The following is a 22,938-nucleotide window of genomic DNA, read 5'->3' on the forward strand; positions in this document are numbered from 1 at the left end:
AGAGTCTTGACACAGAGAGAGATCATCATGAAAAGATTGATAATGTGGGTGTTGACAATGTCGTGCCTGATCAAATTCACTATCCGAACTGAAGAACTGAGGCTCCATGTGCTTGAAAGTTGTGCAGAGTTCGTATTGCATCACATTACTGGCATTCATTCTAGAACGAGCATATATGGTTTATGTTTAATTTAGTTTTACTTTCATGCTTTTTATATTAAAGTTCTTTTCATACTTGAAACAATCATTGTTGTTGTATTTCGTCCAACACACCGGTGTGTGAGTGCTGATTTTATCCGTAGATTATTTCTCATTGTTTTGGGAGAGTTATATTAATCAATTTCTAGTTGATTTTTTCCCCTGATACAATACATCTTTAGTGTACTACAATTTAAGTTGAATTGACCGAGACTGTTCCGCTTTAACACACTACAATCTATACAAATGTTTGCAGAATCAGATCGGCCACTGAACTAGTGGAGCACTGATTCAAGGTTTAAAGGTTGAAATGAGGTTGAATGAATTTCTCATATCTACATCCTCCCAATTAAATTTAATGCATCTTTTCTCTATTTTAAACTTTGGACCTCTTATTTTAATTTTCAATTGGCTTAAATAAGCTTTTGTCCCTCCAAAATACATCATTTTTGTTTTTCGTCCTTGGAAAACATCTTTTATGTTTAACATCCTCCAAAAATTACATTTTTGTTTGTTGTCCTTGCAGTCACATTTTCCATCCAAATTAAACGGAATTACATGTGACATGAGTTAAATTGTATTAATTGTGTTTATTCTGTTTAGTTTGGATGAAAAATGTGAAGGAAAGGACATATTCATCTAGGAGGATGCTAAATAAGAAAAATATTTTCTAAGAACAAAAAACAAAAATAATAGCATCTCTCTCCACAGTCATGTCTTCACTGCTATAGTAAATTTTAATATGTTTCGCCACCAAAGACCACCTCCCTTCCTTTGTGCGGTCACCACTCACCACATCTCCGACCATTTTTGTTCCTTCTTTCTTTTTTTTCCAAACAAAAAATAAGAGACAAGAAAATAAAAATCACCACAAAGATTTTGAACTATAATCAACTATAGCTTCGGTGGCCTAACCAGCCTTCCGTTGTCATTCATACATAACGATGTTGTCAACAACCAACACATGCACTACTAGTGGTTCTAGTGGTAGTCGCTCCCCAGCATTTGCAGGGACCTAAAAGATTAGCACTGATGCGACATGGCGAAGCTAGTGGTGATAACTAGAGGCGGCGGCCGCCGCACATCCTGGTAGGGATCTATAGTGAAGGGTGTTGCTCAATGACCAATAATGATGGGGTCAATTGAGGAGTGGCTGGACTCGGTATTGGCTGCATGGCATGGTAATGCTACTTCATAAATGGCCCCATGAAGGCAATAAGGTTCAAATGGTAGTTAGGTTCAGATGAGGCTTATGACATTCATTCAGGTGACTCGTCGGGACAAGGAAAAAAAATCCTTGTGTGTGCAGTTTGATCTGAGTTTTAAGGATGAGGATGGCTGGAAAAAAAGTGAAAGTAACATGTGGATTTTATAATACATGTAGGATTAGTGGGTGATGTGGAGGACGTGACACTGTGACAGTACCAAAATTGATGGCATTGGGCCTAATTTGATAAAAAAAAAAACATTTCAAGCATAACATTCAAATGATTTTAAAGTCAGATACCCAATTTAATTCATCTTACAAAGTCAAGACCTAAAACATTTTCAGCAATCAAAATTTGTTTGTTTTCTGGCACAATATATTGATTGCGATAAAATTTGAGATATTCAAGAACATGTCTGAAAATTTAAACATGTATAAACTTGGTGCTATAAATGTGACTATCTGATAATTTTTGTACAGAGATTTCATCCAGAGGTCATCAAATATTTTTACCCCAGACAAACATCCTGTGGCTTCTCCTCTTACAATGTCTTCTAACAAACAATTGATAATATCTAGTTGACGAAATAACAAATGAACCAAAAGAATTCCTATATGATTTAAAAGGGAAAACCAAAAAACAATATCAAATTATGGGGGAGTTACTACCCCAAATTGAAAGTAAACTTTACAGAAACACAAAATCAAAGAATCATTCAGCTACAGTCCTAGACTGTGTGTTGTCTTCACCTAAATCAGTCTGAGAATTACTAGGAATAATAGATGGGGGAGACCACTGATCTGGAAGCATAATAAAGTAAGTGGTCATTGCTTTCCTGAACCTTTTCTTGTACTGCTTGGGTGATATAACTGTTGGAGATGTGTTCTTTGGTCCTCCAAGAAGGCCTGAAGCTTTCACCCATGTTTCAAGATGCTTGTCCCAAGTATACTGCCTCATGAAATCAATGATTCCAAGAACTAACTCATGCTTCTCTTCATCCACCCCAACAAGTAAAGAATAGTCCATTACATCAACTGACTGCAGAAGAGGAAAGAAAGAAGATGCATGCATGTGAGATGGTGTGCAATTTACAAGAAAAGGAGACATAAGAGAAGGAAGAATGTCACAGACAATTTTGATTTAAACTTACTGCAAGAAAACCAGTGTCGTTCCACACAGCTCTCTCTAATAACCGTTTTGCTTTGTTTCCCACAAAAATAGGAGAAGTTGGCATTGCTTCAATCAAGTTCTGGTCCAGGAGAACTTTGTTTTTCCCGGTACTATCTGGATTATACCGAGACCTGGAAGATCCTTTAAGATCATAAAGTCGCGTCACGGACCTCCTAAATAGAAGATTCTCCATGACCAGGACATCCATCCTTGATTCTTTCCCTCCCTTAAGATGCTTTGATGTAACCTTTTTCAATAGAACGCCATTAAAAATTAATTGGTTGAAGCAAAACACAGGATTGTATATTATCAATCAAATTACCAGTACAAGTAAAGATATGATTTATTGCAAGGTCCTTCCTTTTTTCCAGTCCTTATACATTGATTTAAGACTTTCAAAATCATTTCAATTCAGTAACTTGTATAAGCACCTCTGGAAAATTGGATGAAAACCAAGCTGTGATAATTTGTATTTTTCTTCTATTTTGGTAGAAAAAGTTTTTTCTTAAAGAATATATAGAAGGTCTGTGCATAATGAACATCTTTCCATACAAGATGCCTTAACAAACAATAAATGGTTGTTTTGGTATGCTGGTACCTGATACTTACCAGATACCTTTCATAAGATAAATGACGATGGACAATTCAGTTAGGTATCGTTTCTGCTTGATTTCTAATATAAATTTACTACACTCAGCAGGGTTCCATCTTCACCCATGAAATATGATAATTTAGCAGCTTCAACATTTGAGGCTCTAGAAACACTCTTTTGGAACAAATGTAAGGCTCACAAGACAAGTACCTGGTATATGCCGAGAATCTTTGCCAGGCATGTTGGACTTCCTGTGTCTATGGATTCAGAAAGGTACTTGAAGTATTCAGGACCAAATTTAATGAATGATTCAAGCTCTGTTTTGGTAACTTGTTTGATGATAAATCGATCATCCAAGGTTTTTGCGAAGAATACATTACTCTTCCCACCTTGAGCTCTCCATTTCTTACAGCGACTCAAAGACCTTATATAGTCAAGCTCCGAATGACAACAGACCCGTCTTAAGGCTTCAAATCGCTTGGAATAGTAACAAGTCACTGAATACTTTACCTTGCCTAGGGGACCATCTTCTCCAAAGGAAACTCTGGCATGCAGAGCCTTTGAATATAACACTGGATCCAGCATTGACGAGCTGCGTGACCCAGACATGGACAGCACCATTTCGTCTATCGACCCAAAACTTTTCTGAGAATCAAAAGCTGTATCATCAGCAGATGAAAATGACTGGAAGGTGCCTGAGTCAGAAAAATATGATGAAGACGACTCAAATCCTTCTTTTGGTCTCTCTCCTTCATCAGTCAATTGGAAATGATATTCTGGTGACATTAAGGCATAAGCTATAATACTTGAGGGTTCATCATCATATATTGGAATTACAGTGTCATTTACACCAATCGGCAGAAGCAGCCTCGCTCCTCCTTGGAGTTCCAGCTTCCGGAAGGATGATACATAAACAGGATTGTAGTCAACTATCGTATCAAACTTCTGCGTACTGGCAAAAAAATTCTTATTAAACTGGCGATAAAAGTTTAAGTAGGGCATCCGTAACCAGCTTGAAGAGTCTTCCATGTTATCAAGACCTTTAGTAGCAGAATTGATACTCTTGGAGCCATTCTGATCTTCTGTGCGATCCCCTAGAATGTATGTTTCTTTCTGTACAGTGGTCGCCAAAGAATCTCCCATCAATATATCAGGATTTGAAGAAGTGTTATCGTTTTGAATTCCAAATCCTGATTTGTTTTCACCTGTCCATTTTGCATCAAGTGTATCAGACAAACTAGGTATGACAGGAAATGGCCCATCAGAGAGAGCTCTGCGAACACCCAATTCAGGTTCTAAACGGTCAGATTGGTCACTTATGCTTTTGCTGATTGAAAGACTAGGTTGGTCTTCTTTCTCATGATGTTTGTTTTTGGCCATGTCAATTTCTTGATGAAATACATCAGATTGGGAACTTTTGCCATCAACTACTCCACCTCCTCCTCCAAGGCTAGGGCTTTTGTTCAGCTTTGGATCACCACGAATAGAGTCAACACTACTGAATTCTCTTCCTGCCACAGAAACCATATTCATCTGATTTTCATCAATAGGTATTTCCTTATCCTCCGATATTGAACTGCTTGAACCAGTTTCATTGCTGGAATTAGCTAAGCTGGCTGTGTAAACAAGGCGGTGGTCCCACATATATGATTGGAAAAGTAACTGCCTCCACAGTCGATTAATTTCTAGAATGTCAATCCCAGGTTGGCCATTTCTCCTTTCTTGCTTCAAAATCTTTTCAAGAGTTTCCTAAGTAAACAGAAATAAAAAATGATTCAAACACGAAACAAAATATTTGTATATACTTCTTCATTTATAGAATTCAATAAAACTTCCAGCCCATACTAATTATGAGAGTACCAACATAATCAGATTCCTAAAACAATAAGTGTTCTGATATTCTAACACACAAGAATCATTTCATATCTCTAGATCAAGAAGTTACTAGAAACGAAATTAATCACTGTACAAAGCCACTACTAGACAAGGAACTTTACTAAATGAAGCTTGAATTCAAGTATAATAACTAAAGGCTTCACCTCAAATTCTAGCTTCTCCTTCTGCAACATGCCCTCCAGTTCAGCAACTTGGCGTCTTAATTCAGGTGTCTTGAGGCCGCTGTTGAGGAGCACTGCACTTGATCTTTGCTCTCCAATTTGACTAAGACCATTGAGTACTTCAGAGAATAAAAGCTCTGCTCGGTTGACCACCTGTAATTACAAGAAATTAGGTCCACCATCATGCACCCAAATTATAATATCCAAGAGTGCAAGGATTTAACCTCATCTGATTCTTTTTGTATCCAATCCTGATTCCCGTAATCAAAATTCAGTTTGTGAGGGGGAAGGTAGACTGAATGAACATCAATTGATGCATATCGAAAACAAGCAACCATTTTTCCAAATCTGCAAGAGAAACATGAGTACAATTAATTAATGTATCTCGTTAAAAAATGCTATATTTTCATATTTAGCTATAAAAAAATTATATTCTTGAATGGCATAATAAGACAGGCAGGTTTATATGGTTTTCCTAAGACTCGATACATACGTCCCTCCAAAAGGAGATTATAAGATCCCTTCTCTTACATTATCAAATAGATAAAACAAATATAAAACTCTATTTTTTAAATCCAACCATTTGTATTTCAAATCATGAAGTTCATTATTATGGAAACCAAGATCTCATACAAGACAGTTTTGTTATTGATGGGCAAAATATAAGAAACTTGGACCAGACGCTTGTTCAGTTCAAACACAAAAATAGGGAAGACTATAATCACCCATAAAACCGAAGACAATCTCTGTGTAAGGAATGGCCACAGCTTGCCACCCTGCTGGCTGCAGCATGGTTTGAGAAACTAAGCTCCAAAAATTTCCCAAATGATAAACCCCAAGCAGCATCGGACATTACTATTCTTTGTGTAGCAGGAGGAAAACCATTGGTTCTTGGACACCTTAAACACCTGTGCCACATCCAGATCTTTCCCTCCCTTTCACCAGGTAGGGTAATTTCAGGTATTTTCTTGACTGAAATGGTGAGTGTCCCCTGCCGATGAGTATAACAATCCACATGTGCTTCTGATGGCATTTCACAAGAAGGGCATCGATAACTCTGAAAAGTGAAGAGACTCATTAATTGTAAAAACTACTGCCAAGTTCTAATAACAACGACATATTTTTTCCATAACAGACAATTACCTGGTCAAATAAATGGTCTCGCAGAAACCGGCCCAATGGTCTGTCAAAGCTGCCATAGTATTTAATTCGAAATAGATGGGACCTCTCACACACAGTACCCTTCCATACACACCGGGAGGACAAAGACACCAAAATGCTTTGATGGTCAGAGGGTGATGGAGGAAACTCTTCCTTTTGAGGAACTGGCTCTTCATTTCTGATTTCAAGTTTCATAGGGTGGTTTTGAACAAAGTTTGGAGATAATGACTGCGAACCACTTAAATGGTTTGCAGATATTTTGTTATGCCCGTTTTGAGGATTGTTGGCTAAAATGCCTTGATATAATTTCTCTATAGTTTCAGAGTCATTTATAGAGGGATCATCCATGATTGCCTGAGTGTTGTCCCCTACAGAAGTTTCTTCCACTAGAGGTTGATTGGAGTCCATTTCGTTTCTCTCTTTGCTAGTGCATGAACGAAGATTCTTATCATATGACTCTGGAATTGCATTTCCTGAAGCAGCAATTGAGGCGTGCAAGGCAGTTGAAGAGTTGAGACTTGATCCAGGTGGTATAGATTGAGACGTACCATTAGACACACAGGACCCTGTATCGCGGGCTGATGAGGCTAGATCAGAAATCGTGACACTTTTGGTTCTCCGTGGTTCAGTATCAGATTTATGCCCCTGAGACTTGTCAATGCCAGGAACACTGAAACCAGGAACTGTTGAGATGGACCTCTGAATGGATGATGATTTATTTGGTAGTGCAAGGCTGTTTAATGGAATTTCTGGCAGGGAGACTCCTTCGTCAGCAAGAAAAGATGTCTCCAGAGCCAAATGGTAAGCTGCAAAAACTCCATACTGAACCACATGCTTTACCTTCTTCAGTTCATCCTTGTCAGCTCCTCTAAGTAAAATCTGTTCGATTTGAGACACAAGAAAAATTAATTCTTCTTAAAATCTCCAAGTGATAACTAAGTTACAATTAAATAACATCTAAATAATCACTAAGCATATTAGATGAATTTTTTTCAGTAAAATATGTCAAAGACAAAGGAGGAACCATTTCAAAACTTTAGCTATTAGGATAATCTTTTATTAATATCTGCATCATGCCCCGCACTCAATAACTCCTTGGGCTAGAAATGTGGACCAAAAATAGGACAACCATTTGTTGAAAAATAATTGGAATATTGGGGGTGGCAAACTCTTGATCACGTGATCAAATTCAAATCAGTGTTAACAGCCAACGATCTCAAAAGTTCAAGCTATCAAGAGAAGGACAAGATTACAATCATCCATGGGGTTGTATATAAAATCTCAAAAGTTCAAGCTATCGAAAATAGGACCATTTTGAAGAGAGAGTTACCTGTATATTTGTTTCTTATTATATTAAAATACATAAAAAAGTTAAGACTTACTGTGCAACCTAATGGTTTTGGGCAGCCTTCAAAAAACATCAATGTTTTCATTGTTTTTCTCTCACCCTGACTAGCACTAAGATCTTCAAGAAACTTCTCAACATGAAATGTTTCACAGTAACCTAACTTCTGTGATGAAAGATGATCGATTGTAGGCACTATTTGAGTTCCTGTGCAACGCCCTATGCGCTCCAAAAGTGATCTCTTGACATTGAGAACCAGAGATATGTCTTTTGCAAGGAGATACTCCTGTGCATACCGAGAAACTGATTTCTCTACCAAAAGGACATTTGGCTTGTGTGCAGCTATCTTTGCCACTGCCATCTTCAGATGGTCCGTTTCCTAAATAAAGGATATAAACCATTAGCATCAAATTATGATAGCATGTGCACCAGAAACCAAGCAAGGGCTAGATTACAATTTATTAAGTGGCAAAAGAATACAACCTGCTGCAATAGAGTATCCACACTAGATAAAAGGTTGGTGACACGCTGGTACTCAAGAGCCCCTCCAAGGATCAGCAAACGAGGTTTGTCCACTTTCGATGTCATTCGCCGATGAGCCACATTTTTTTTACACACAACTCCTTTAACCACCGCACTGTAAGAATATCACCAAGAAGTAAGGCAAAAGGAATGCAAGGACTGTAACATAAAATGTTTATTTTGACCCGTGGGTATAGAATCTATAGATTTAAATAATGTTATTGGGGTAGTAGGAGATAATAAAAAGTTTAAGCTCAAAACTCAAATTTAGGCTATGATGTAGGTTTTAGTGAAAATTAATAAAATAATTTCTTGTGTAAAAGTTCTTATTATTTATATATTCCCGTCATGTTATGGGATAAAGAAAGAAAAGGATACATGAATGATCAGAATTCATAAACGAATATTGAGCTGGTAGCCTGGTTCTAGGTTTCATATGCCAGTTTCCATTTAATCTCATATTTCCTCCATAATTATGTTAAATGCATATCTAACCCCAGACGACACAAACAATGAAATTGCATGTCTTCTAATTTGTTTCTCTTTAAAGACATTATCAACTTTCCTGTCTCTTTCGAACGGTTTGTTTTTCAGAGGCTTCATTTAGTTTACTTGAATATATTTCCTATTTCTTCTTTGGAACCATAAAAAAAAAAAATCCAAAAGCAACAACACCGTTCCTCTAGAACATTTTTGCTTAGTACATTTAAGATAGGTGCTTTTCTTCATTGAGACACAATATGTATTTATGGTTTATGCACAAGAGAAACAGGATCATGATTCATGAGATCTTGAAACCCGTCATTAGATGCCATCCAGATTCATAAATTGCATCAACTGATCTGGAAGAACATGGAAAAGCACTGGATTGAAACATAGAGTTTACACATGTAAAATCATATAAGATATACTTACCTGTCAACGCGGCTCCCACATGCTATGCATTTGACTTTCACGTTACCAGCTGGGTCCATCCCTCCACCTTTGCTCATATCTGGTTTCAATAAAGTAGCAGCTTCCCATGACAGAAATGTGATTATTTCCAACCAACTATTTTTGTCATTGTCTTCAACAGGTATGTCCTCAACCTGTAACAGCTGAGATACCAGTGCCCTAAAGTGACTGTCCACTACATTCTTCACTACCTTCTTTTGCTCATCGTTTGACCTATCTCGGTGCCGATACTCCCCACTTCCAAAACTGCTCGAATTGCGCAGATAACCCCACTCTCCAGTGGCATTCCCATCAAGGTCATCATCATCATCAAACAAAATAGCTTCGCGTTCATCTTCTTCATCCTCTGGTTCAGGTGGGAGCCAGAGAAGTCCATTGTTTTCAAAATCAACAGGGTCGGTATCAACATACTCTGAAACATATAATGAGGAAGGTGCTTCGTTTTCATCACAAATATCAGGTTCATCTTCATTTTTTGCTATAACTGGTGTTCCTTCCAAACCCTGTCCGTCAAAACTGTAGTTTGAAGAGAGTTTTGAATTAATGTTATCTCCATCAGACTGGATTTTCCGTGATCCATCTATGTTGCTTATCTCCTCAAGCTCCGTTTGTCCATAGTAGCTACTCACTTGAGGATAATGCCTCATATCTGAATCAGACCGGTACACTCCATACTCATCCTCATCATCATCACTCCTGAAGCAAAATAAAAGCATATGATCCATGACAAAATATTAGAAAAAGTAGCAGCACAGCAAGCACTCGTGGACTTGGCACACTTTAAATACAAGAATTGTTGGTTGATAGATAATGCTAACCCTGGTTAAATAAATTATAGGTCAATCAATTAATAACGATTGCAAAATGTTTATGTTCATTTATCAGACTGCTGAACTTAATTCCAGTTGCAATAAATTATACTATCTCCGGTACCTTTTATAAGAACCAAATTAAGGTATAGCCTGGTCTTTTTTATAAGAACTAACTTAAATTTTGTATTGCATTAATTTTTTTTTGACAAAAATACCTTCATTAATTATTCAACATTTTTTCAATCTCAACACTAATTGGATTCTCTTTCTGCACTTTCCAGTTACTGCAACATTACTATTCTCCTTTGCCTCTTTGCATGAACAGTGCACAGATTATGGTTCTCTTTTGTGGAAATGTATTAATGATGTGAAAAAAGGGGTTAAGTGTAGTTTTGGAAAATTAATATAAGTTGAGGACAAATTAAATGCTAGTAACTAAAATAATTAAATTTCTTAATGGACGAAAAATAGTTACATGGCTCCTATAAAAAGGAATTAAGGTAGTATAAATGTACGATAATAAAACTTTTGAATTCGTCATGAGCACACTGAAGAATAAGATTGACTAAAAACAATATAAAAATAAAACTACATGATGAATGTCAGAGTGAAGAAATATCAATATGAAGTCATGAACAATCAAACATCAGTTCTCGCTATTAGTGAATCTAAGAAATAATGCAATACCTGTTTATTGAAAACCCATATTGCTTTGTTAATGGATCCCCTTGGTCTGCTACATGATCATTCCTCCCTCCTAATGCTGGTGAACCTTCCCTATCATTTCCCCTCATAGGTGACTGATGCAGGTTCAGACAGGAACCCTGTTGCGTTTGTTGATAAGACCCAACTGAACAAGGCATCGAGTAAAGAGTGATGTTACTGCTGTTAGCAGTGCCACTAGTTTTACTGCTGGCCAAGCTTGAAGATGACATCGAATTACTACGATCCAGATTGGAAACCTGATTACTGTTGTCAAAAACAACTACGCCCTGCTCCCATTGCTTGTAACAATAATTGCATACACGAATATTTTCCCACTCATCCCAAGAATTCCTTTGGCCGCTAAATGGGGCAGGAACCGTATTTGTTGTACACTTGGCACAGAAAATACGTCCACAAAGACGACAATGGTGTTTGCGATTAAATATAGTGAACTGGGAATCACACTCGTAGCATACTCTACAACTGTGGTCAGGCATCCAAAAATCCCTAGACACATTTGCTGGCTCAGATCGCCAGGGAATCCATGACTTAATGATGCTGACAAGCTCAGAAAAAAAAGTCCTGTCTACTACATCCATTGACAGACACTCTAGTTTCCTTGTTCATGATGACGACTTGCCCATTTGCTACTCATAGCAGATCATGTCCAGAACAGAAAACAAACCTAAAATAAAGAACTAGAACCCCAACCGAAATACAATTAACCTTGGAGATCCTAAGCTGCGATACTTATAAGTTACAACTCAGGTCCAAAAAAAACCCCAGAATCTGAAATCCAGTTCTTCTACATCCACAAACAATCCCAACCCGGTCGAAGCAGTTTGCGGTTCTCAGTACCACCAGCCTAGACAACAACTTCATCAACAAATCAACACATGGGAAAATATCATCTACCACCACCTCTATTAAACCTTGAATTCATAATTCATAAAAGGAACCCTTCTACTCCTAAGTGAGGCTCAACCAATTCAACTAAACCACTCTTCACTACTAAACAATAACTACAGCATAACAACTTAACAGCATATTTCAAACATCCCAAGTCAAATTAAATCAAAAGAAACAAAAGGCTCATACCAGCATGAAAAAACCTTTCTGCACCATCCAATGCATGAAAAACAACACCCTTCATGCCAAAACTCCAACTCAAAAGGTCACCTCAATCCTTCACTTCTCCCCATTCCAAAACAAACCCATCTCCCAAAGGCGAAGGAGAGTTGAAATTCACAAACCAATCAAACAAACCAGCCCTGGTGATCAAACAGTAAATTCAAACAGAGGTTCCAATCAAATGCTGATCAAAATCCACCATTTGAAGCTAATGCTACACACGATATCGCAATCAGATCCTCCTCGTCCAAAATGCGAAATGGGGGCAACCCAGATTCGCAACACGCAGTCAATACACCAAACGGTCCGAAACTTGAGAGAACGCGACGAAGAAGGCGATTTCCAGGGAAACAAACACCGACCCAGAAATGATCCGTCACAGAATCAATCAGAATTGGATCTTGATCATCAAACAAAACAGCATCGCCACCCACAAAATCAACCTGTAAATTGATGAAATTCAGGGGAAGAATGAATGATGATTATATTATGATTGATTGATAATATTGAGAATTGAAACAAGTGTCAACGATTCAATTCGAATTTGGGGAGAGCAAGAATCGTTTGATGAAGAATCGATTTTGGTTATGGAAATTGAGTGATGACTTTTGCATTTTTTCTTTGTTTCATCATTTTCTCATTTCGAAGAACCAGTAAGCGTTTCAACATAGATAATTAGCAACTCCATAATTAATTAATAATAATAATTAATCATTTTCACCTTCTTTTTATTTTGAAAAAGTTTACTCAAAAGAAAAGAAAGGATGTCATTTATTTATTCAAGTCAATAGCCGCGTGAAGACTTGACTCAAAATTAATACAAATTATTGTAGATTTATGTAAAGATAATAAACTTAATTTGTGTTTACCATGTAAAGAAGTTTCCACAAATATTTACTCATTATCATTATTAATTCAAAGTTTTATGTAAAATTTAAATTAAATTTTATATATATAAAACTTATTTATCCTGTCCGATAGTAATTATTAAGCTCAAATAAAAAATTATGATGGACCATTACTTGAGAAGCTTAAATTTTTCATTTTTTATGTAGTGCTTATTTTTATTATTTTGTAGTTTTTTAAGAAAGAAGGATAAGAAAGTCAAAGTAAAAAGATTTCATAATTGGCCAAGAATGGTAACATATCTTGCATTTTATATGTACCTAAATAATAGTTAAAGTGATAAGAGTTGAAAAACATATGGATAGAGAGGGAAAGATCGAGGTTTAATTTGTAAATGTTGTAATTTATATGTTCGATGTAATTAAATTTAGGTATTTTAAATTTGAAGTTTGTAAGGAAATGACAAATGAAAGGAACTAGCATATGCGTCACCAACATTATCCACAGAACAAAACCGCGTGTGCTCCGTGTTTGAAATTGAATGCAATGAAGCACTAAACAGTAGACATAATTGATTAAGAAAACAGAGCCGATTAATTGGGCAACAAGGAACCTATTATTTTATACATTTGTTCGATATCAATAAAAAAAATAATACTGTATAATACCTGTCATTTGTACAAACTTATTTATAGGTTTAATTGTGATGCACTGGAAAATAGTTTTGAACTAACATTTAATTATATTATGTCATGGAGAAGAAGGAATAGCTACATTAGTTTCTAACTTTAAGTAAAATTAATTTTTTTTTTTTAATTTGATGAAAATCAATTGGATGTCAATGTAAATAAATAAAACTTACACAGACAGTGCACAATCCATTAATCCAAAATAAAATAGTTAATGACACAATATTATTTTTTAACTATTTTTAAAAAAATGAAAATTTAAAATGATATTATAGGTTGTTTACTCTTTAACTTTTTGATATAAGCTTAATTGCAACTTTGGTCCCTGACGTTTACCAATTCTACAATTTTAGTCCCCTACCTAATTTAATTACACGGATGGTCCCTGACTTTGCTGCCTGTCTGCAATGTTGGTCCTGTCGTTTATTTCTTAACGGATGAGGCTTACGTGGATGTCCAATTAGAGAGAGAAAGAAAGACTGAAGAGAGAGGGAAGCACGTGAGACCTGCAACGGTCATCTTCTACCCTCTTCCTCCTTAAAAAACAGAGCACCGTGAGGAAGATGTTTCGAAGCTTGAGATTTAGCGAAAAGGGAAGAGATAAAGAACGAACGAGTCCCTAGAGGCGAGGAAGAAGGTTGAATCAGTTGTTGGTCTCTCTCTCTCCAATTCAACTTCCACATCAACTTAGTGACCATCCACGTAAACCTCCTCAATTAACAAACAAACGGTAGGACCAACGTTGCAGACTGCCAGCAAAGTCAGGGACCATCTGTGTAATTAAATTAGGTGGGGGACTAAAATCGTGGAATTGGTAAACGTCAAGGACCAAAGTTGCAATTAAGCCTTTGATATATGTGTGTATCGCTACGTATAAATTTTTTGATACTTCGAAAAGATAAATTGCACCCGCCAAGAATTGATCCCTGAACCTCCCCCTTCCCAACTCATAAGTTCCTCAGCTCCTACCACTTGAGTTATCCTACAGGGATTTTCACACATATATATATATATATATATATATCACTAAAATTAACCTTTTTTTTTCCTGGTGGAGCTTCATTAGAATTCAAAGGTAAAATGTCTGGACGAATACAAGAGATCAAACTAACAGGAAATCAACAAACCAAACAAAGTTCATATCCAAAATTAAGAACTTAGCAAAGTTATGAACAAGTGTGTTGGCCTTTTTTTTGTGACAATGTGGGCAAGCTCCGAAACTAATCTAAGACATTCCTAGGGAAGGAAACTCCCGAACTATCTCCCAGCAAGAGGAGGCTACAACCCGAAGGGGAAGTGTGGAGGAAATGGATTCCAGAGTCGAAAGTGTGGCCATGGTTGGCGAGGAAGTCTACAAGGATGTTGCCTTCTCTTCTCGTATGGGAAAATTCCAGGTCCCAAGACTTTGCTTTCCAAGCTGCGACATTGAGGACGAAAGGCACATATGGTGGTTCGCTTGGCAACCATCCACGGTGAGCTTGATCGTAGTGGCAGAGTCACTCTCAATGATTATTCGCGACACTCTAAGATCCCACGCAAGCTGGAGTCCTGAGAGGTTGCCCCAAAATTCTGCTATAAGCACATTTGAGGATCCCAGGTTGTGGCAAAAACCTCTGATCCAGCGGCCTGCGTTATCCCTACAAACTCCTCCGCAGGCAGCCAAGCTATGTGGACCTCTAACAGAGCCATCAACGTTTATCTTGAGCCAGCCTAGTGGGGGAGGGGACCAGCCAATCAGAGTTGGTGCCTAAGACTGTGGAATTGGGAGGCCCATCCCTCGAGCTGGGGCGTTGGAACATGCAGGGGCCAGGAGGTGATTTTCCATGGAGATGACTGTGTTGGCCTTCGTATAACATATATGAGAGAATGAAATGGAGGGCAAAGAGGCAGGAAACCTCTTAATCTCATCAGCCACAAGAGAAATGTAGGAGTTTTGTTGGGACTTGTCATTGATGGCATGGATAACTGACAGGAAATCAGACTCTACCAAGATGCTTTGTCAATTATGATCTCAAGCTAACAACAACCCCTTCCTTATTGTAAATGCTTATGCCAGTTCTAGTTCTAGGCTCAAATCAACACCATCTTTAGAAACTACAACAACCACAATCTCACCAACGCTATCTTTAAACACAACACCAGATCCCCACCCACTTATGTTTTTACTACATTTGTATTTAACTTCATGATCGCAAAATGGGGCTTCAATGACGCGACAGGTTCGGAGCCACCCTCATAACAATATTAGAACAAAGCGACAACATATCCTTAAATTCCTGGAGCTCTCTCAAGTCTCAACGCTAGCTCGGCAATTATACCTACCTCAGAGTCCTTCCCTTCAAGACACAACAAGTTGCAGGCATGCCATATACGATAACTGATTGCCCAAACCCACTCTTTTGCATGAGTGTAAAGGACAATTTGTGATTTGTGAAGCCAATTACTATAAACATTGCATTACACCGTTATAGAATCCCAAGTGATGCCCAAAGTTGAGACAAAGCAAACTTCAATGGCAATCTCTTAACACATGATCAATCGTCTCCTCCACCCCATCATATCGCACATGGGGAACCAAAGAGGACGACTACAAACACCTTTATTCCATTGTCTCCTCCTAATTTGAACTGCATTTTTAAAATACGGCACACAAAATGAGCTCCATGAGGGAGAATATTAAGCTTCCACAAGCCTTTATACAAGTCACAAGCAGGTACAATTCATGAACTCACAACCTTGGCCTTGTCCCACTCCATGATACACCGATAAGCAAATCAAATAGAGCAGATGTCATCTAGGGTTGGCAATGGGCGCCGTGGGTGCGGGTTTGGTCATTCCCACACCCAAACACAAACTTAACACCCAAACCCAAACTCAAACCCAAATTCAATATGGGTGCAAAAGTTAAACTCAAACCCACCCGAAACCCAAACCCAAAACCCAATGTGAGAACCGAACGGACAAAAAATCAAAAATATCAATCCGGAAACAACATGTACATAAGAGAACAACATGAATATAAGTTGATTAAACCTCATTATCATTCCAATACAAAGGAAAAAATATAGTTCATGAACATAAGTCTACTTAGTAACTTTAAAGAAAACTCTACTTAGTAGCTTTAATAGTATATATATATATATATATATATATATATATATATATAAGGTTGGTAATTACATATTTACATGCATAAGACTTCGGGTTCGGGTTTGGGTGCGAGTTTAATCAATCTCACACCCAAACCCAAACATGTTTTAAAATTTGGGTGAAACCCAAACCCGAACCCAAACTCAAAGAAATTGGGTTTTACCCACAATTTTAGGTTGAGTTCGGGTTGGGCCCCGCAGGTTTGAGTTTTTTTATCATCTCTAACGTCATCTCCATTAGCATCCCAGATCAAAGTGGGATTGTCTCCAAACTAAAATTAATTTGATGAAACATAATAAAAAGAATCATATGTAATGTCTTTTAAATTTTTCAATTGTTGTAATTTTAAATGTTAAAATTATTTTAATATATTGAAAAGATAGGAAAAAAATCAAATATACTAAACAGTGTCATAAAGTATTATAAATAATGAACCGCCATTTTATACAATTCTGTAAATGAACCACAATAAATTACGACACCGTTGTTTATTCACTTAGTGAATTATGGCGGGTGCAACATCGGTTTCTCAAAATCCTCATTATATAGTGAAGAGTTTAATGGTTGTGCATTGTTAGTGTAAAATATTTTTACACGTTCAATAGTTGAATGTCGCGTATTCAAATGCATTTATAATTCTTTTTATTTTAATTAAATTAAAAATTTATTTTCTGATTTGGTAGCCTATTATTGGATGTCTGTGTAAAAAATGTTTACACTCACAATGTATTACCATTAAATTCTATAGTGAATGACAAAAGGAATTAGGGTGTAAATAAAAAATTGCCGCCAAGGTGGCGGTAAAATTGCCGCAAATTGCAAATAAAAAACTGCCGCCACGTTAGGAGAGTGTTCATGAGGTACTTTTGATATAAATCTGCTTTATTTTTTCTTCGGTTGAAGGAGATTTCATGAAGGGATAAAGCTAGGCAATAAAACCTTAAAATACCTACAGGAATAAAACCTGGAACATACCTAACAAAGTGCTTTGCAATGCTCCAACATAGCCAATGTAAATCATACATAAAAAAAAACAACCTAAACAACATAAATAAAATATCTGAAAGTTACGTGCTGCACTACTGCACTAGGGTTCTTCAGAGAAATATGAAAAAAAGAGTAAAATAAAAAAATAGAGATCTCGCTTTCATATATATCTTGATCAATTTTTTTAAAGCATATCTTTATCTAATCCTAAGCTCCAATAAGAACAGGTTGTACTTGTACCAAAGTGGTCTTAAAACAGTTTGATTGTGTGGCAGGGAGAGCTTCACAACAACAATGATAGTCTATTGGTCCAAAACAGGGTGCGATAGTGCTCAAGTGGGCCCATATCATGAAAATAACATAACATAACTAACAAACTTAATTTGTGTGCAGAGTGATTGAGGTCCCATTGGATTTTTGTGTCATGTATTTTGTGACTTTACGAACATCATGGGTCGGTAGATAAGATGGAAAATGATTCTTTGGTATATCTTTCTCTCATGAAGGGGTTTGTAGGTATTAGGTGCAATCTCTTAATAAATATTTATTTTGTCTATCCTATACATGTGAGAAGAAATAAACACATACATGAGAGTATTCAAATTCAATCCGAGTTGTATTATCTTACAAGTTACAACGTATTCTCTTTAGAATTTTCATAAAACAAGACTAGTCGCAAGAGCACATCACAAAACGTTCTGTCGACATTCTTGTGGGCCATATATAAATACTGTATTATCTAGTTAATAAAGTGTATTTAGAATCAATTCATATATGGAGCAACATGGCAAAGACATTTTTAGATTTTTACATATTCCTCCGACAAAACAAAAGCTTTTAGTTTGGTGATTTTCCTTTTCCTCTACTCTTTCAAACTTTTTTTATAATATAAAAGATAATTTTACATGTTGTAATTTTGATAGCATTAGGTGACACATAATACAAAAGCAGTGAACATTATTTTTTCTAAAAGTTCTTACACACAAAATGCGTGACACCTGACCGAAAAACCGCTGCTAAACATGAAGTGTAAAAAAAGTATTTAACAAGCCATCAATAAACATTCAATTTTCGCGATGATTATCACTGTGTTATCAAAATGTTAGGAATTTTTTTAAAAAAAACTATAAATTATTGTGGTAAAAATTGTCACAATCTGCATATCATATCTGGTGATAATTTTTGTATATACAACAAATATTACCGTTTATCTTGGCATAAACTTCCAGAAAATGCTAAAGGGATGCACCAATAATTAAGCTTTTGAACTATGCAACTAGTAATATAAAGAAAATGGTAAATGGCATATATGCTCCTACCTTATTGATATGCTCTTCAACATGAGCCACAAGTGGTGGAGTGTATCTTTAGTTCTACATTGATAAGGTTGAATGGAATTAGTATTAAACTGCTACGGTTGCCATTGTGGAGTTTATCTTTAATGATTTCTATATAATAGGTCAATTGAAATCACATTAAAGAAGGACAAGATAATAGTAGACATGATATTGTATTTATATCCTCATGTGTACTTAATTATTTATGTTTTGGTTTCATCTCAAACCACTAATTGCCATACATAAAGATAACTAATGTAGGCTTTCTTCTCTTAAAAGAATAATCGACGTATTACGTATATATGATTAAATATTTTCATGTGGCTATGATTATCCCACACTAGTCCTATATAAAAAAACCTTTTGTTTGTTATATCACATATACAATTTCAACAATGGGAAAAGTTCATCCCCAAGCATTGCATTCTTCTACTACTTGCCATCTCACTTCCAAGCAAGAGACGTTCACTCTATGGATGAAATCTCTGGTTCTGAATGGAAAGGGATGCACAGTCTTTGATTCAAATGGCCAAATTGCCTATCGAGTTGATAACTACAATTGCAGTCATAGAAATGAAGTTCATCTCATGGATCAAAAAGGCAATGTTTTGTTCACAATACTAAAAAAGGTACACAAATTGACAGCTATATATATGACAAACTGTTGGAAGTCTTCAACAATTGATCTTAAAACCATAATCAGTTATGAAAATATATTTTTTTCATAGCTTTTGTGTTTTAGAATTCATTATAAGGAAAGAGAAACAAATTGATCATCTAGTATAGTACGTTTGGATCAACTTTTCTTTCATCGGAATTAATTCGGAAATTCAGAACTTACTCATATAAGTTTCTTTTCGAAATTGATTATGACTTTAAAATCAATTAAAGAGGAGTTAGCAAAAAAATATCATTCGAGAAACACGTTGAAGCCAAAATCATGATGGACAAAAGCAAAAGCTAAGAGAAGTTGCTTGTACTCTTTGATTTTGATTTCACCATTGTTTTCGAACGAATTTCTAAACATACACTTAATAATTAATATATTTGTCCCTTTTAAATAAAACAGCTCAAATTTAACATGTGCCTTTTTTTGTCTGTTTGTATAGCTATGTAAGTTCTCCAGGTTTTGGGAGGGTTACAGATTCCCAGCCACAAAGAATGAGCACAAAGGACCAAGCTTTCGTGTTTACCAAACTCATAGAATCTCCAAAGGGGATTCAACTTGTCAAGTTGAACTTGGATTGGACAAAAATCAATCATATACTTACAAAATAGAAAGCATCACTTGCAAGTCAGCTTGCAAAATAACTGATGAGTTTGGAGTGATGGTTGCAGAGGTAAAATTTCTAATATCTTCTTGTTAGCAAAGTTTGGTACAGAAGATAATTTATAATCTGTTTTTGTTTAACATGTATTTTGCTTTTTTTCTATGAGCAGCTAAGGAGAAAGAAGTCAAATTGTGGAGTTGATTTAGGAGATGATGTTTTCACAATGGTTGTGGAGCCAAACAAAGATCTTTCTCTAATCATGGGTCTTGTGGTAACTTACAGCCTCATCAACTATAGAATGTGACTATTTTGGAAGCAACAGAGTACACAATGGCAACATCAATCTTGAGGAAGTTTTTCAGCTTTGTCAAACCGAGTTTCAAGTTTAAGCTTAATTTGGAAATGGCTGTGAATGTCCAAGCTCAAAATGACTTTGTTTGACACCAAATGATCAAATAGACCACTTGTTATTGTTACTATTTTTGGGTGAAAAATGCTTTCACTTATGCTGTAACTCAGAAGGCAATAGTGCTATGTTTTTTCCCTGGACTGCAAACCAAGTTGCTGAGAGAATATGGAAATTGGTTTTAGCAGCAGGTTGCAATTTGCAAGTGTTCCTTTAGATCATTAGATGGTTTGGGAAAAGTGTTTAGTACCCAGAAATCACTTTTGTTTTGTACTTGACTGATGCTGTTTTCTTTTCCCCTTTTATTTTGTCATCTGATTGAATTCTGTGATATATCCTTTTTGTAATGAAATGCAGTGTTTGCATACCTACAGTAATTTATCATGAAGTCTCTTTGTATATAATATATATATGTTTTTCCATGAAGATAGAAATCTTACGGCTTCATTTACTTATCAGTTGGGAAAATGTTAAAAAGCCATAATTGTGCCAAAATTATTTGACATGTTTGTTAGAATTTTTCCTAACAGAATGCTTTTTGTCACTTTATTGCATCAACAACTATTATTGAATCTAGTTAAATTGCACCAAAATTCTGGTAATCCTTTTTCACCTTAATCATAATCCATTATATTTTAGAATTGTAACAAGTGTCTACGATTCAATTCAAATTTGGGGAGAGCAAGAATCGTTTGAAAAATCGATGGTACATCGAAAAATAAATTACACCCTCTTGGGATCAATTTTCGGAACTTCCTCTCTCTAACTTATATGTCTCCAGCTCTTAACACTTGAGCTAACACTCGGGTACAGCTTCATAATTAAATCACTTTCACCTTTTTATTTTATTTTTTAAAAAAAGTTCACTCAAAACTAAATAAAGGATATCATTTATTAATTCAGGTCAATGGCCACGTGAAGACTGACTCAAAATTAATAAAAATTAATGTAGATTTATGTAAAGATAATAAATTTAATTTGTTTAATTACCATGTAAAGAAGTTTACACAAATATTCAAACATCATCATTATTAATTTAAAGTTTTATGTAAAACTTAAATTTACTTTAATTTTAAATAAATATTTATGTAAAGTTTATTTATCCTGTCCGGTTATAAATATTAAGCTCAAATAAAAAAAATTGATGGACCAATACTTGAGAAGCTTAAATTTTTCATTTTTTATGTAGTGCTTATTTTTATTATTTTGTGGTTTTTTAATAAAGTTAAAAGATTAAAAAAGAATGATAAGAAAAGTCAAAGCTAAAGACTTTAGAATTGGCAATGGCAACATAACTTTTTTTTATGGTAAAATCTATAGTTACAACCTAATGAGAAATCATTAATGAAAATCTATATATATTTACAAGCTAATGGGAAATTAGTAATGAAAATCAATATAAGAGAACTTGAACAAAAGATTGCAAGTTCCCAAAGGAAGTGTAATCACTCAGTGAAGAAATTTCTCAGTGAAGAAATTGACAACTTGATCCAAATCTGCATGTGCCCTTAGTAAGGAAGTGATAACAACTCCGGGCCTTGGGCATGTCAGCAGTTGTTGCATGCCCCCTTATCCCTGCACCCTGCGGGGTGCTTTACCTTATGAGTTAAGGGCAAATTCAACATAAATTGAATACACATTTAATCATAATCTCCATCAATTTTTGAATTAAGAATCAAGAATTGGCTTACATTTATTCTAGTTTCCATCTATTTGATAACAAAAATGGCAGGTATTCAGATTTGAGTTTTCTAAAAAAATGACTAATGAAAGGAACTAGGCATGCACGTCACCAACATTATCCACAAAACAAAATCTCATATGCTCCGTGTTTATAACGAATGATTTGGTAATAACGAATGATGTTGAGTACTTGAGTCTAAGAGACATCAACTTCAAACTCTACAAAACAATAAAATTATAGGTCGTCTAGTTACTAATTTGAGAAACAGAATGTGGTTTTGTCTCCACAATTTTAGAGAAATTTCTTCTTTCTAAAAGATCTAATGGTTCTCTTTGCAAAACATCAACTTATCTCCTATCACCTCATCATCGAATAACTCTCGCACACACATTTTTATTTACGACCTTACCAGGCCTCTCAAGCATTTGAATATCAGAAATCACCAGCCACTATGTTCCTTACATAACACACCAAGAAACCATATCTATGTACCCAAAACCATCATCACCAACCACTATGTTCGGCCTCCTTACCATCTGTCGTCTCCTTTCCATCAGTCCCCTCCTTCCCAGCACGTAACTGATCCCTCATATCGGATAAATCCCTCTTATATAGCTATGGTGAGCAACGCCTTCAGGAGGATATTTCAGCTTTCAGGCCATCCCTTTCAGTTGAACATATCTCTATATATGCACATGCATCAACAGTTCAAT

General features: G+C 35.9%; 2 protein-coding genes across 2 annotated transcripts; one reads left to right on the top strand and one right to left on the bottom strand.

The window, feature by feature from the left end:
• Positions 1–1,818: 1,818 nt before the first annotated feature.
• On the bottom strand, positions 1,819–12,509 carry LOC130746398 (1-phosphatidylinositol-3-phosphate 5-kinase FAB1B). The gene is made up of 11 exons (XM_057599016.1): positions 10,707–12,509; positions 9,169–9,903; positions 8,215–8,368; positions 7,769–8,110; positions 6,369–7,265; positions 5,951–6,282; positions 5,450–5,573; positions 5,208–5,378; positions 3,379–4,917; positions 2,557–2,823; positions 1,819–2,444 (listed from the first exon to the last, which is right to left on the bottom strand). The coding sequence occupies exons 1-11, from the start codon at positions 11,321–11,323 to the stop codon at positions 2,118–2,120; spliced, it is 5,505 nt and encodes a 1,834-aa protein (XP_057454999.1). The 5' UTR covers positions 11,324–12,509; the 3' UTR covers positions 1,819–2,117.
• A 6,726-nt stretch (positions 12,510–19,235) lies between these two features.
• Positions 19,236–20,947, top strand: LOC130746401 (protein LURP-one-related 11-like). The gene is made up of 3 exons (XM_057599019.1): positions 19,236–19,493; positions 19,974–20,204; positions 20,305–20,947. Exons 1-3 carry the CDS (start codon positions 19,260–19,262, stop codon positions 20,437–20,439), a joined length of 600 nt encoding a protein of 199 aa, XP_057455002.1. The 5' UTR covers positions 19,236–19,259; the 3' UTR covers positions 20,440–20,947.
• The last annotated feature ends 1,991 nt before the right edge of the window (positions 20,948–22,938 follow it).

The sequence above is a fragment of the Lotus japonicus genome, chromosome 3, assembly GCF_012489685.1.
Source record: "Lotus japonicus ecotype B-129 chromosome 3, LjGifu_v1.2".
Taxonomy (NCBI): Eukaryota; Viridiplantae; Streptophyta; class Magnoliopsida; order Fabales; family Fabaceae; genus Lotus; species Lotus japonicus.

What these genes read in the sequence shown, in the direction of transcription:
- LOC130746401 (XM_057599019.1), top strand. Translation starts at nt 19,260, where the DNA reads ATGGGAAAAGTTCATCCCCAAGCATTGCATTCTTCTACTACTTGCCAT. An exon ending in TGTTCACAATACTAAAAAAG is followed by an intron (nt 19,494 to 19,973) that starts GTACACAAATTG and finishes CTGTTTGTATAG; the next exon opens with CTATGTAAGTTCTCCAGGTT. An exon ending in TTGGAGTGATGGTTGCAGAG is followed by an intron (nt 20,205 to 20,304) that starts GTAAAATTTCTA and finishes TTCTATGAGCAG; the next exon opens with CTAAGGAGAAAGAAGTCAAA.
- LOC130746398 (XM_057599016.1), bottom strand. Translation starts at nt 11,323, where the DNA reads ATGGATGTAGTAGACAGGACTTTTTTTTCTGAGCTTGTCAGCATCATT. An exon ending in CAAAACCATTAGGTTGCACA is followed by an intron (nt 7,266 to 7,768) that starts GTAAGTCTTAAC and finishes CAAATCGAACAG; the next exon opens with ATTTTACTTAGAGGAGCTGA. An exon ending in ACGACACTGGTTTTCTTGCA is followed by an intron (nt 2,445 to 2,556) that starts GTAAGTTTAAAT and finishes CCTCTTCTGCAG; the next exon opens with TCAGTTGATGTAATGGACTA.